At 42.8% G+C, this 16,474-nt stretch overlaps 1 protein-coding gene across 1 annotated transcript in view; it reads left to right on the top strand.

The window, feature by feature from the left end:
• Positions 1–16,474, top strand: part of LOC126191389 (uncharacterized) — a 238,561-nt gene that overhangs the window by 146,702 nt on the left and 75,385 nt on the right. The window contains exon 2 of the mRNA XM_049932248.1: positions 16,232–16,368. Within this exon, the coding sequence (XP_049788205.1) occupies positions 16,260–16,368 (109 nt within the window). The 5' untranslated portion in view covers positions 16,232–16,259. The remainder of the gene's footprint in view (positions 1–16,231; positions 16,369–16,474) is intronic.

The raw sequence follows: 16,474 nt of genomic DNA, 5'->3' as shown, positions 1-16,474 counted from the left end.
AGAAGGTGTAAGTCAACTACCCTGGCCAGCAAGATCTCCGGATCTGTCCCCCATTGAGTATGTTTGGGACTGGATGAAGCGTCGTCTCACGCGGTCTGCACGTCCAGCACGAACGCTGGTCCAACTGAGGCGCCAGGTGGAAATGGCATGGCAAGCCGTTCCACAGGACTACATCCAGCATCTCTACGATCGTCTCCATGGGAGAATAGCAGCCTGCATTGCTGCGAAAGGCGGATATGCACTGTACTAGTGCCGACATTGTGCATGCTCTGTTGCCTGTGTCTATGTGCCTGTGGTTCTGTCAGTGTGATCATGTGATGTATCTGACCCCAGGAATGTGTCAATAAAGTTTCCCCTTCCTGGGACAATGAATTCACGGTGTTCTTATTTCAATTTCCAGGAGTGTATATATATATATCAACGAGGACAGGTGAAAATGTGTGCCCCGACAGGGATCTCCTGCTTACATGGCAAACGCTCTATCCATCTGAGCCACCGAGGGCACACAGGACAGCGTGACTACAGGGACTACCACGCCCACGCTCCCCCCCCTCCTTCCCCCCTCCCCCCCCCCCCCCCGGCGCCGCCCACCAGACCCACAATCTCATCTTGTATGTCCACAAACTACATTCGTAGTGTCCCACCCAAATACACTCATTACCCGTGGAAGACATTCTTACTACGTCCCGTAAGAGTTCAAGGAATATGTGTGCATTCGCACAGAAGGTCATAGCCGGCGTTGCCAGAACTATATACTTACATGCATATGGTGTCTGTTCTTTCGGACATGTCCGAAATAACAGACACCATATCCATGTAAGTTCAAGTAAAATATCTTCCCTGTACGGCAATATACATAATAGATGTACGAGTACAGATACATGGCTCACTATTTCTTTAAATTTGAGTCTCGCTGTGAGCCGCACTCGGATAGCCAAATGGTAAGGCGACCTCCATCGACAAGCGGAAAATCCGGTCTAGAGTCCCTGTTCGGCACAAAATTTTCTTTCCATTAAACAGCTGATGGTTGTCCATATTCACAACTGCGATTACTTTTCTTGTATTTTAGATTAATAAGATTATTACTAATTCCTGAACTTTTGAAAATTACAAAGGTTTGTTCTGGATTTATCAGAAATAATAATAGATATTTCTGTAGGGGTATTAAACGGATTACATCGAGAAAAATAAAATGTTAAGAGGATGATGGGTGGCAAGAAAGATTGTTAGGAGTTGTAAAGGGAGGAAGACATTTGTAACCAAGAAGTTTATTTTCTTCTAGATGGCAATACAGTGTAAGTTATAAGACATATTTCTATTTTTCATCATCCAGATTGCAGTGTACAACCTTTTAAGATAATACAGTCAGAGTTGCGAAAGAGGATAATTTTTAGAGTTTGGTGCTGATGTAACGTTAATTTCAAATCGGACCACACTGCACTTAACGTGGCGCCAAATATGACTTCCGTTTTCAGATAGCTATGTAGCTCGGTATCTTATACTCAAGTAAGTAAAAATAAAAAAGGAAAAATTCGGTTCATAAGAGTTGGACGCACGGGTTTGACTTGTGGCAGTGGCGAGTTTTCAGTGATAATTCTCGCGTCTCAGCTTGTGATGCGGGAGATGCTACAACATTTTTCAAAATTTTTGATTCGTACTTGTATGCAGTTTGTTAAGCTATAAAACCCATACTATAACGGTAGTAGTAAAGGAGCCCTTCTCCTGAAATCTTAGTTACAACTTCATCGAACGTTGCTTTACAAGTCAGTGAGCTCACCTTATTTACGTTCGGATACAAATTTTGGCGCGGCGTCCTAGCGAACGATCTTTTGAATACTTACTACGTACAGCACTTGTTTCGCATGACTGGAGAAGTACGATACTCACACCTTTTGTGCTCTGAGAGTACGAGACGAAACACTGGATGAAAAAGGAAAAGTAGAGTGGAAGCTGATTTGAAAGGGTCTCTTGAAAGACATTCAATACCAGAAACTAATACAGCGAGTGGCCAAAAGTCATGGGAAGGCACGGTATGGCTCTGTGGAGGGATCGTGACATCCCGTCATCAGACACTTGTCGTCACATTACGTAGAAGTTCGCGCGTATGGAGAAATATTCTCTGCTATTCACCCTAGACACTGTACACTTATGAAACCTGAATCTTTGGGCAACCTCCGTTATGTTAGGACGCACGGGTTTCGTTCCAATTATCATTACAAGTTCAGAGTAGGTTAACTTACTGCAAACACGGCTCATGTTCAAATGGGACATCCATTCCGGTGACTTAGGTCACTCAATTTAAATGTTCAAAAGTGATATCTAGGTAAAAACCCACAAATAAGTGTAGTACAAGATGACTACAGAAAACGTGAGAAGGGCAGTTTCGAAAATCTTGTGGACTTACTGGAACTAATGCCTAGCTCTGTCAGTGCTGGAAATGATAAAATACAATTTACATTTTTTCATCGAATGGTCAGAGCTTCACTGATGTTTCAAAACGTATTTCCCTTTAATTAACAGTCTCAACTATGTTTCCATTTAAACTGCAGCCACAGCTTCGGATGAACTCTCTTTTTCCTGCAGACTAGTGTTAGTCCAATTAGTCCAATTGTGTCGTTGTATGCCAGTAGCAGCTGTTTAGATACATTACCCTTTATGTGTACGTTGATGTATTTCGACTCATCATGGCGTAGTGGTGGTGACGAAAAGGCTGTTTATAATGAGTGCCGTAATAAATGTTGACAGTTTTGAATGAAAAAAAAAATTATTATTGATAAATAAGAGCGATTGTTTGCTGTGTGACAACTTTTGCGACTGATATCGCTGATACAAAGTCATATGAGGAGGATTATCATAGTTAGGCAAATATCTGAAAAAACATGATTCACAGTGCAACAGATCAGCTCAGTCTGTTACGGCAGCTTCGATTTCTCGCGAAACTTAATTATACAAATCGTTACTGGCTTACATTCACAATACGTTACAGTAATTACTTACACTGTGTGATGATCTGAACTGGGGTATCTGATTCAAAAGCAAGCGTTCAGTAACATTACAGCAGACTATGAAACTACGGAAAGCGTCACGTCGGCCGCAAATCCAACCCTATTAAAGTGGACACACACGCTCAGAGACAATGTAAGTGATCCGTTGTCGGAGCCTAGGAAACTTTACCGGCCGTATTGCTGTCTAAATTGTCACCGTTGCACACTGCATGTTATCGAGAACTTTCGCAGTGCAAAGGCGCGTTTGTACCGTTAACGGTTACGGCAGCTGCAGCACTGCTGTCGACGATCCATCTATTTGCTGTCCGTATATGTGTTTAATGGCTACTCCATTACGGAAGCATTAGCCTATGTGTATTTTGCTTTATGCTTACTTAAAATGCTTCAGTTAACTGCCAAATATGCACAGTCAATCGTTTTCTGTCTGAAACGACGTGAAAAAGATCTAAATTCATTGGCAGTTTAGTAAAGTTCTTGGAAAAATCACTAGGAGAAATGACGTGTTAAGAAAATTGATCAGAGTATTTGTAGCAAGTCTTAGTAATATCCATGATGAAGTGGAAACTTGACGACCATCTGTCATCACTGAAGACTTAATACAGACAGTAAATGCAAAACCCAAAGAAAATAGAGGCTTTAAAATTTCGTAATTCTTTAATGAAATTCATACAGAACGCTCAAATTACTGTGAGTTACGCTTACAGTTGATACTGACAGTGCAATCTGAGAAGCACAAAATTAACTGAGTAACTATTGCTTTGAACCTCATTGTGCGATATAGTAATGAAAGTGACGAATTTTTAAATGGAATTGTCGATGGAGTTGAAACATTGGTGTCTCACGCTACAAAAGAAACGAAACATTGACATGAATATTCCAACATCACATAAGAATATAAAGTTCTAACAAACAATTTCAGTCGGGAAAGCCTTGTGTACTTTATTGTGATACAGGTAGAACGTGTGGTTGTGGTCTTTTTTGTCTCACAATAGCACAGTTTATTGACATTCTTCAGTGTGATTTTAATATAACTATATCAAGCAATCTAAAACAAATGGAGTTCCAACGCCTGTAAAGAGACGTTTTTGCTTCATGGCAGTGCGGACCATCGATCGCCCAGTTCCTGTGTGTGAAAATACATTTAGACGCAACTGCAACAACGACAACTTAAAAACAAACGTTCAACAGTGATTGGAAAATTTGGCGGAAAATTTTTATGAAACTGGAACTGAAAAATTGGTTTGTTCGTTATGATAATAACCTCAAGATTGGTAGCAATTGTCTTTAAGAAGCAGAGTCAGACGCAGGTTTTCACGTAGTAGTGGAACTCCTTGAAAAATACAGTTGCATTTGTTTAATGTGGAAAGCATGCTTAAAAGAAATATCACGCCTCCTAATGACCTGTTGGTGAAGGGTTCTAGTGGATTGTAAACATCCACACGGCAGGATGGCATCGCGTTGTGATTACAGAAAACTTATGACACCGTGTATTGATTTAAGTCTGGCCTTCTCATTCCGATGTCGGAGGTCATCGCCACTGAGGACCGTTTTGTCTGCACTGATTCTTCGCTGATTGGGTTTTGTTTACTACTAGCATATGTCGTCATCACTTTAAATTTGATGCCATAGATACCGACTGCCTTTCGATGCAATTGTTTGGACTAAATGTGTCCCATTTATTTATCCTCTTTCAACGCCAGTAAGTTCTTCAGTAACGTATCGCGTTAACACAGAGTCACGCGCCGCTCAGCCTAAAGTACACTACACTAATTCTTTGGATGCAATTGCAAACGGCAGTCTGGCTTGGAATGGTTAGTGCTACTCTGTAACGGAAGTGCTTCACTGTTTTGATAATTACATCTACATCTACATCTACATGGTTACTCTGCAATTCACACTTAAGTGCCTGGCAGAGGGTTCATCGAACCGTTTTCATACTACTTCTCTACCATTCCACTCTCGAATGGCGCATGGGAAGAAGGAACACCTAAATCTTTTATTTTATTAAGATGATCATTTCTCCCTACGTAGGTGGGTGTCAACAAAATATTCTCGCATTCGGAAGAGAAAGTTGGCAATTGAAATTTCGTAAATAGATCTCGCCACAAAGAAGATCGCCTTTGTTTCAGTGATTGCCACCCCAACTCGCGTATGATATCAGTGACACACTCACCCCTATTGCGCGATAACACGAAACGAGATGGACTTCTTTGCACTTTTTCGATGTCCTCCGTCAATCATACCGTGTAAGGACCCCATACCGCACTGCAATATTCCAGCAGAGGACGGACAATTGTAACATAGGCTGTCTCTTTAGTGGGTTTGTCGCGTCTTCTTAGTGTTCTGCCAACAAAGAGCAGTCTTTGTTTCGCCTTCCCCACAATATTATCTATGTGGTGTTTCCAATATAAATTACTCATAATTGTAATTCCTAGGTATTTAGTCGAATTGACAGCCCTTAGTTTTGTGCGATTTATCTTATACCCTAAATTTATCGGATTTCTTTTAGTACCCATGTGGATGACCTCGCACTCTTCTTTGTTTAGTGCCAGCTGCCACTTTTCGCATCATACAGAAATTCTCTCTAGATCATTTTGTAATTGGAATTGATCGACTGATGATTTTACTAGACGGCAAATTACAGCGTCATCTGCAAACAACCCAAGGGGGCTGCCCAGATTATCACGTAGCTCATTTATGTAAATCATGAACAGCAGTGGACCTATGACACTACCTTGCGGAACGCCACATATCACTTCCGTTCTAGTCTATGATTTACCGTCTGTCACTACGAACTGTGACCTCTTTGAGAGGAAATAACGAATCCAGTCACACAACTGAGACGACACTCCACATGCACGCAATTTGATTAATAGTCGCTTGTGAGTAACGGTATCAAAAGCCTTCTGGAAATGTAGGAATATCGAATCGATATGAGATCCATTGTCGACAGCACTCATTAATTCGTGGGAATAAAGAGCTATGTGTGTTGCACAAGAACGATATTTTCTGAATCCGTGTCGGTTATGTATCAGTAAGTCATTTTCTTCAAGGCGATTCATAATGTTCGAGTACAGTACATGCTCCAAAATCCTACTGCAAATTGAGATCAGTGATACGGATCTGTATATCAATGGGTTATTCCTATTTCCTTTCTTGGATATTGGTCTGTCCTGTGCTACTTTCCAGTCTTTAGGAGCAGACCTTTCGTCAAGTGAGCGGTTGTATATGATTGCTAAGAAGGCGCTATTGTGTCTGCATACTCTGAAAGGAACCTGATTGGTGTACCATCTGGACTGGAAGACTTCCCTTTCTGAGGTGATTTGAGTTGTTTCGCAACACGTATGATATTTACTTTTATGTCACTTATGCTAACAGCTGTTCTGGTTTCGAATTCTGGAATATTTACTTCGTCTTCTTTCATGAACGAATTACGGAAAACTGTATTTAGTAACTCCGCTTTAGTGGCACCATCATCGGCAACATTTCCATAGCTATCGCGCAGTGACGGTATTGACTGTTTTTTGCCACTGGTGTACTTTACATACGACCAGAATACGACTTTACATACGTCCACACTAAATTTCGAGCTTCCGTGAAACTTAGCCAGTCTTGGGGATTTTGCGTTCTTCTGAATTTGGCATGCTTTTGTCGTTGCACGTAATGTTTCTTTGACTTCTTGCGAGAGCCATGACTACACAAGCATCTAGCTTCTTCAACAATAGATTTTTTCGCTATATTGTATATGTAATTGTTTTTTTATTTGTCACAGGGAATCAGCTCAAGCAGGTCGACACGTGATAATGAAACATACTTTATAGTTTCAACTATTACTTGCCGTAACACGAGTAAGAAATTACCTGAATTGCCCTTAATCATAATGACTCTTCAACAAGATGTCTTATTTTGCAAGACAGCATCATTTAAAACTGGAGAAAGAGAAAATTTTTATACCTTTCTCAGGTTATTTCATCATATACACTTTTAACACACCAAAATGCAAGTTTTTGTTGCACGGAACGGTAACAGTTTTGAATAACATGCTTGCATGCAGAAAACTTTTATTTATAATATACTTATGTCTTTGATTCGCATAAGAATGACAATACAAGGTTTACTGTGGATGCGCGAAGAATAAAACTGATCTTCAGCCGGGCGCTTTGTACGTGTGTTCCATAGGCGCTAAAATCGTGGTTCTTTCTCTTATGTAAGGCCTGCTTCACTTACTTTTGGAATGGTTCTCAGCGGCGATATTTTATGCTTCCATACTCACCTCATATCGTAAATTTATAGAACAATGAAACCTGCATGTAACTGACACGTAAATAGCCTGCTGGACTGTACGAACCAGCCAGAAGTAAGAGTGGTTTCAGGTGTGCCGCAGGGGAGTGTCATAGGACCGTTGCTATTCACAATATACATAAATGACCCGGTGGATGACATCGGAAGTTCACTGAGGCTTTTTGCAGATGATGTTGAGGTGTAACGAGAGGTTGTAACAATGGAAAATTGTACTGAAATGCAGGAGGATCTGCAGCGAATTGACGCATGGTGCAGGGAATGGCAATTGAATCTCAATGTAGACAAGTGTAATGTGCTGCGAATACACAGAAAGATAGATCCTTTATCATTTAGCTACAAAATAGCAGGTCAGCAACTGGAAGCAGTTAATACCATAAATTATCTGGGAGTACGCATTAGGAGTGATTTAAAATGGAATGATCATATAATGTTGATCGTCGGTAAAGCAGATGCCAGACTGAGATTCATTGGAAGAATCCTAAGGAAATGCAATCCGAAAACAAAGGAAGTAGGTTACAGTACGCTTGTTCGCCCACTGCTTGAATACTGCTCAGCAGTGTGGGATCCGTACCAGATAGGGTTGATAGAAGATATAGAGAAGATCCAACGGAGAGCAGCGCGCTTCGTTACAGGATCATTTAGTAATCGCGAAAGCGTTACGGAGTTGATAGATAAACTCCAGTGGAAGACTCTGCAGGAGAGGCGTTCAGTAGCTCGGTACGGGCTTTTGTCAAAGTTTCGAGAACATACCTTCACCGAAGAGTCAAGCAGTATATTGCTCCCTCCTACGTATATCTCGCGAAGAGACCATGAGGATAAAATCAGATAGATTAGAGCCCACACAGAGGCATACCGACAATCCTTCTTTCCACGAACAATACGAGACTGGAATAGAAGGGAGAACCGATAGAGGTACTCAAGGTACCCTCCACCACACACCGTCAGGTGACTTGCGGAGTATGGGAAAAAAAACCGGGTTCATCGCATCACAGACATGACAATAGATGGTGAGAAATGGTAGCGAAGAATATTTTGGGAATATATTGAGAGAAACGCTTACAGCTAACATTATAAAATCTGTTCTTTAGCCACAAAAAACATATCAAGTAAAAGGAAACTAAAAATTACTTTCTTTTTGCTCCAAAATGTAGTTTCCTAGCACTTAACCCCTTCTGACTTTTAATGAATATGTAAACGACTGAAAAAATGCTTCCCTTAGCTTACCATAACAACAATCTATCCACAATTACGCGACAATATGTATCTTACATGCCCACAAAGTGGCGTCTTTCAGATAAGGTTTCTCTTACTTAGTTTGTTCCTAGCGTGCTGCTTTTTCTGGCCAGTTAATAGGGAAAGTCGTTCCGTTGCTTTTAGGAGGTAAGAGTAGAAAATATCGTATTGTCGAGTAAATCCCGTCACACTAACGACCGAAATATCGGGTAGCACCGCCGTCTGAAAACGTCAACGAGCTGCAGGAACCTGCCCTGAGCACTTCGCGAACCCTGCAGTTAGCGTTTCTCCAAGAACGAACACAGCAGTGTATGGTTTTCCTTACCAGGAAACTAGCAGCATTTCCGGCTCGAGTTGGCTCTGAGCACAATGGGACTTAACATCTGTGGTCATCAGTCCCCTAGAACTAAGAACTACTTAAACCTAACTAACCTAAGGACATCACACACATCCATGCCCGAGGCAGGATTCGAACCTGCGACCGTAGCGGTCACGCGGTTCCAGACTGAAGCGCCTGGAACCGCACGGCCACACCGGCCGGCGATTGTTTTTCATCATTGTGTGTAAGTAACAAGAGATCTCGTGTGAAAGCCCTTGCAGAATAAGTTATAAAGGAATGTGGTTAACTCCCTGCAAGCACTACCGCTAAGCGTTTATTGATTTACATAATGTTCGCATTGATCTATGTCTGAAAGGAGGAGAAAAAAAGTGGTTTCCATCCTTGACCCAATTATGTAATTGGATCGTAATTAAGTTTTAACATGCTTTCAGGGGCTTCTAGTTCCCTGCCAGCATCTACACCTTATTTAAAAAAGCATCCTGGTCACGTGCATACATTTTTATGCCAAATTTTGGAATTAAAGTCCCTTGCACTGTAAAGAAAACTTGAACTTTTACTAAACGAAACGTAGTAGTTTATTACGATAAAAACGACTGCAGTAGGCGAACATATGCAAGATCATTCTGAGAGTATTATTCAGTTCACTAGCTTAATATAAGACGATCTTTAACAATTTACAATGACAACCATTAACAGATTTTACAGGAACAGAAAATATTCGTACTGTTTCTAGTGTACTGTTTCAAGTATAGTTCCATTCTGTAAATGATGGACAGCAGAGAGCTATCAGCTGCACAGTAACGAAAAAATAAAAATTTTGTTACAAGGCATCATTGGCTCTCCATACGATACATAAACATAAAAGAATTCGACGAAGTTATTCTGCAAGGGCTTTCACACGAGATCTCATGTTACTTACACACAATGATGAAAAACAATCGCCGGCCGGAGTGGTCGTGCGGTTCTAGGCCCTGCAGTCTGGAGCCGAGCGACCGCTACGGTCGCAGGTTCGAATCCTGCCTCGGGCATGGATGTGTGTGATGTCCTTAGGTTAGTTAGGTTTAATTAGTTCTAAGTTCTAGGCGACTGATGACCTCAGAAGTTAAGTCGCATAGTGCTCAGAGCCATTTGAACCATTTTTGGAAAAACAATCGAAACACCAATGAGGAGTTGTGCCGTATAAACGGAAGTCGGTAGGCATGTTTTTGTATCTAGAAGATGATGTCTATTCAAATTTCAAGACAGTCATATAAGAGTGGGGTTAGTAGCGCCGCTATGAGAATGCAGATCAGGTTTCCTTTCGGTACACGTTGTAACGGTGGAGACGGTCCAATGCCTTTGAGACTGGGCGTGGTGAGTTGATGTCAGTCAAGAAATCCTTTAAGGCACAAGGACACCATTATCGAAAAACTCACTGACTTTGAACGAGATCGCGTAACAGGCTACGAGTAGCTGCATGTTCCTTCTGTGATACTGTAGAAAGACTTGGCATGAATCCAGCCGTTGCACGTGATTCCTGCCAGCGGTGGTCGCCAAAGTGTACGGTCGCAAGATGTCCGGGCTCAGTTAGCCACGTGGCAGTACGGAGGGGGAAGACCATCCTGTTCAGACTACGGCTCTGGCGCGTCATACTGCATCTACAGCAGCTATCTGAGCAGCTGTTAGCACCACAGTGACACAACGAACTGTCACAAATCGATTACTTCAAGGACAGCTCCGAGCAAGACGCCCTGTTGCTTGCATTCCACTGACCCCAATCCACCATCATTTGCGACCTCAGTGGTGTCAAAGGAGAGCTCATTGGGGGCTGGTTGGAGGTCTGTTATGTTTTCTGGTGAAAGCTGGTTCTGCCTTGGTGCCAGTGATGGCCGTGTGTTGGTTAGGACGAGGTCAGTCGAAGATCTACACCGAACCTGTCCCCGTGCTGGACACACTGGACCTACACTTGGAGATATGGGCTGGAGTGCAATTTCGTATGACACAGGAGCACTCTCGTTGTTATCTCACGCAGCCCGACTCCAAAATCGTACATCAGTCTGGTGATTCGACTTGTTGTGCTGCATTCATGAACAACATTCCAGAGTGTGTTTCCCAACAGAGTAACGCTCGCCCGCATACTACTGTTGTAACCCAACATGCTCTACAGCGTGTCGACATTCTGCCTTGGCCTGCTCGATCAACAGATTGTCTCCAATCGAGCACATATGGGGCATCATCGGGCGGCAACGCCGGCGTCATCCACAAGCAGCACTAACTGTCCTGTTTTGAGCGAACGATTGTAACAGGCATGGAACGCCATCCCAAACTGACATCCGGCACGTGCACAACGAAATGCACGTTTGCGTGCTTACGTAACACATTCTGGCAGTTACGCCGGTTATTAGTGTACCAGCATTTCACATATGCAATGGTTTATCTCGCGTTTACAGTAACCTGTGATGAAACATCCTGGCAGATTAAAACTGTGTGCCGGACCGAGACTCGAACTCGAGACCTATGCCTTTCGCGGGCAAGTGCTCTATCATTTGAGCTACCCAAGCACGACTCACACCCCCTCCTCACAGCTTTACTTCTGCGAGTACCTCGTCTCCTACCTTCCAAACTTTACAGAAGCTCTCCTCTGGTAGAGCACTTGCCCGCGAAAGGCATAGGTCCCGAGTTCGAGTCTCGGTCCGGCACACAGTTTTAATCTGCTTGGATGTTTCATATCAGCGCACACTCCGTTGCAGAGTGAAAATCTCATTCTAGTAACCTGTGATCTTGAAACGAAAATCACTTACATACCTTACCAGATAAATGCATTCCCGAAATTCCATTACTGTGCATTAATTCATTTTATTGTTGCGATCTTTTTACCGTCGGTGTATTTTCAATCATTTTGACACGATTTTGGTAAGTGCGAACACACGAATTAACTACCTGGCGCCCTGTTTGGTGTACTCGCTACTCAGTTTCTACGTATTTCACTTACATATGGCAGGACTAATGTAGAAGTCATATACATGTTCATGAACCTGCTTATTGTATTCAAAATTTATTCTCCCTCTATAATTTGTACCCGCACGCTTCCCTTCATTACATAATTTACGATTGCCTAATGCCTCAGGATGTGTCCTATCAATTAATCGCATATTTTAGTCAAGTTTTTCCGTAATCCTCTTTTCTCTACAGTTTGATTCAATATCATTGCATTAATTACTCGACCTACAATTGCAGTCTTTAAAATTCTTTTAGTTCAAAAAACAATTCTCTCTTTATGTTACTACTAATTCACTGTTTATGTATCAGACTATTATTATTATAATTATTATTATTTAATCTACACTGTGTGGCCATAGCACAGAATGCAGATGGGTGGTAGTTAAAACACATTTTCTCCTTTCGATATTCGGGTTTCAGGTTTTTGCAAGTAATGTTTTTGTGTTGCAAAACACTGTTACTTATTAGTACAGAGTAGTTGCTTGCTGCCTTCCATAGTTGCTTATTGCCTACCACGCGTTGGTCAAATACGTGTCAAAACATTGTTTTGAAAAATGTGACGAATTAAACAATTGCAGCAATTCTCTGTTTCAGTCAGCGTGAGAGCTCTAAGGAATTCACAGCATATTCATCTGATGTAATAACTGTGAAGATTGGAGGACAATAAGTACATAAAAGGAAATTTGTAGTGTGGACGGAAAATACACTCCAAGACAAAAAAAAGGGACGCACCATGAAGGAAAAGTCCAAAAGGGACGGAAATCGGTAGATGTGCTGTACATTACAGACAAAATAGTGTTTACAACTTCAAAAAAATTGGCTGTTTGTTTCAAGTGAAACAGCTTCACAAAACGAGCAAGTCAATAACGCTTTGGTACAAAAATGGTTCAAATGGCTCTGAGCACTATAGGACTTAACATCTCAGGTCATCAGTCCCCTAGAACTAACCTAAGGACATCACACACATCCATGCCCGTGGCAGGATTCGAACCTGCGACCGTAGCCGTCGCGCGGTTCCAGACTGAAGCGCCTAGAACCGCTCGGCCACCAGCGGCCGGCCGTTGGTACACCTGTGGGCCTTATGCACACAGTTATCCGGCTTGGCATTGATTGATAGCGTTGTTGTATGTCCTCCTGAGGGATATCGTGCCCATTTATGTTCAAATGGCGCTTTAGATTTTCAAAATCCAGAGCTAGTTAGAGGGTCCTACCCGTAATGCTCCAAACGTTGTCAGTTTGGGAGGGATCCGGCTGGCCAAATGAGGGTTTGGGAAGCACGAAGACAAGCTGGTGAAACCCTCGCCGTGTCCGGGCGAGCCTTATCTTGCTAAAATGTAAGCCGAAGATTACTCATCACGGGGGGGAACAAAACGTAGAGTCTTGTCGACGTACCGCTGTGCTGTAGGGGCGCTGAGGGAGACAACCTAATTGGTCCTGCTATGAAAAGGAACGGCACCCCAGACCATCAAACCTGGTTGTCGGGCCATACAGTGGGCGACAATCAGACCGTTATCACACCGCCGACCTGGACGTCTGTAAGCACGTCTTCGGCGTGAAATCTTATTGCGTGGAATTGTCGTCACTGATAAGTCCCACTACGAACTAAGCCACGATGACCAGCGAATGAATGTCTGGAGACGCCCCAAATAGCGGTGGGGTGCCACGCTGACTGTAGCCTGCCGTGTGGTCTGACATCCACGGGTGAAGGTCTGTGATGCCGTTTCATAGCAGGACGCCTTTGTTGTCATCCGTGGCACCGTTACAGCAGAGTGCTACCTTGACAACATTCTAGGCTCCATTTTGTTCTCCTTCATTGCAAACAATTCTCAGCGTACATTTCAACAAGATAAATGCCCGCCCACACAGTGCAAGAGTTTCTACTGCTTGTCTTCGCGCTTGCCAACCCTACCTCGATCAATGAGGTCATCGGATCTATTCCCGTTTGAGAACGTTTGGCGCATTATGCGCAGGGCCCTGCAACCGGGTCTGCATTTTGACGAAGTATTGCGCCAATTGGGCAGTATTTGGCAAGAGATCCCTCAGAAGACCTCCAACAGCTCTATCAATCAACGTCAAGCCTAAAAACTGCTTGTATGAGGGCCAGGGCTGGACCTGCGCGTCACTGACTTTCTCAGTTTGTGAGCTCTTTCTCTTGAACAACTCTTCCAATTTCTCTGCAACTGAAATCATTTCTTAGTCTATACATTTATTTATTTATTTATTTAACCTGATCAGATTGGGGCCATCAGGCCCTCTCTCACATCGGACCAGTGTTTCACACATGCAGCATTTCACACATCAGAGTTACGTCATGACAATACTTTAAATAGGAAAAATTAGATTACTCTAGTGACAATAGGAATAAAGAGTAATGACTAAGACCCAATAAAGTAAGTGCTGGCAGTATTTTTACAACAGGTGCTATACATACAAATTATGATAGAAGCAATAATAGTAACAGTAAAAAAAATCAAATAATAATGATAAACATGAGAAAAATTGGCAATAGTAATGAAGATTTGTGCAGATGTACATTAATATCTTGGTTTGTAAAGTAGATGTTTACTAGTATAGCGAATTTTGGGGAAGGGAGATTTAAGGAGGGGGAAAGAGGGAAGTAATGAGGTGAAGTGCATTTATGTACAGAGGAAGGCCTGCTTAAGTAGATACGTCATTAACTGTTTTTTGAAGCCGGACATGTTTTTAAGTTCTCTAATATAACGAGGGAGGTTATTCCAGAGTCGGGTTCCCGCTACTGTAAAGGACTTGGAGAAGGTGGCTGAGTGATGCAGTGTTTCTGTCATGTTGTTCCGACATAACCGTTAACGACGAGTTGAGATATGAGGGACAGTGTACATTTATAAGGCAGTAGATGAGACAGAGTATATGGAAATCTCTGCGTTTGTCTGCACGCAGTCAGGACAATTTTGCATATGCTGGTGAAATGTGATCAAAAAGTCGAACGTCACAGATATATCGGACGCAGGCATTCATGACCAGTTCCAGACGTCGCGAATTTTCCTGAGAGAGGCCTTGTAGGATAATATCGCTGTAGTCAATGATTTGGAGTATAAGCGTTTTTACTAATTTCTTTTTCAGATCGAAAGGGAAGAGTTTTTTATATTTTTGTAGGACATGAAGGGATGCTGATGCTTTTTTGCACACTGCAGTTACGTGCTCTGTCCAATTTATATTTTCATCTATTATTTCTCCCAAACTCTTAGCTGAGGGAGAGAAGTTAATATTTGTTCCATTTAGGATAAGAGATGGTACGGATTCCGGATGTTTTGGGCTAATGAGCTTAGAGTGACCAACAAGTACCGCTTGGGTTTTAGATGGGTTTAGTTTTAGTCCTATGTCCTGTTCCCATTTTGATAGTGCATCGAGATCAGTATTGAAGTTTTCAATAGCTTTCTTAAGATTGCTTGGTTTCGCACTTAGATACAGCTGAAGGTCATCAGCATACATATGATATTTGCAATAGGTCAGAACCGATGACACATCATTGACATACAGAGAGAAGAGTATGAGACCTAGTACTGAGCCTTGGGGAACGCCTGACACTACCTGCCGCCATTGTGATTTTATATTCGCAGACAGGACCCGTTGCTGACGAGACGTCACGTATGAGCGAAACCATTGCACTGCACTTGGTGAGAAATTTACACCGCTAAGTTTGGCTAGTAAGATGTCGAAGCCGACAGTATCAAATGCTTTGCTGAAATCTAAGAAGCAAATGATAGTCGCTTCTTGTCTTTCAGGTCATCTGTCACCTTTATCAGTGCGGATGTTGTGCTTCGATGTTTACGGAAACCTGATTGGTATTCATCTAGTAGGTTGTTAGTAGTTAAGTAGTTGGTGAGCTGGTATATATTCTAAGGCCTTTGGTAGTGCAGGAAGAAGGCAGATGGGGCGGTAGTCAGAGGGTGCTGTGGCGATGTCCTTTTTAGGCAGTGGCTTAATTTGTCCCAGTTTCCAGGCCTCAGAGAAAACACTTGTGGTTAATGAATCGTTGAAAATGTCTGCTATAGAGGGCAGTAGTTGATCAATAATAATTTTTACCATCTGCATAGTGATGCCATCATGTCCAGTAGATGCTGATCTAATCCGCATTATGGCTTTCTTGACAGTACTGCAAGTGACCACATCTACCGATTCTCGGCCTGTTCAGATGATGTCTTTGTGGTGAGTCTTCCTTTTTTGTCTTCGACTGTATCTGAGTACGCGTATAGATATATATATATATATATATGTTGACAAAAAAGTGCCGGCCCTCGGAGCCATGGGAATCGAGAACTACAGGTGCTAAACATCCGAACAGAGCTGTTCCTCCGCCGGCAGGTCTGTAGCGTGCGTTGGTGGTGTGTTGCAGGCAGTCAGAGAGCGCCCACCTGCCCACCATGCTGTTGCCGCTTCTCCTGGTGACGCTGGCCGCCGGTCCCGTGCTGAGCGAGGCGGCGCCCGCCCCCGCACCCCAGGCCGCAGCCCGCAGCCCCACCGAGGTCACCGGTGAGTGGCCGACCGGCGTCCGGTCTGAGACCGTCGCCCCACCGTCTCATTCCGCAGTTCACGTGTTTCGGGACAGTTCTGTGTCTTTTGAATACATCGTGGGAGT

The sequence above is a fragment of the Schistocerca cancellata genome, chromosome 6, assembly GCF_023864275.1.
Source record: "Schistocerca cancellata isolate TAMUIC-IGC-003103 chromosome 6, iqSchCanc2.1, whole genome shotgun sequence".
Classification (NCBI taxonomy): Eukaryota; Metazoa; Arthropoda; class Insecta; order Orthoptera; family Acrididae; genus Schistocerca; species Schistocerca cancellata.
This window is presented reverse-complemented; position numbering and strand designations above follow the sequence as displayed.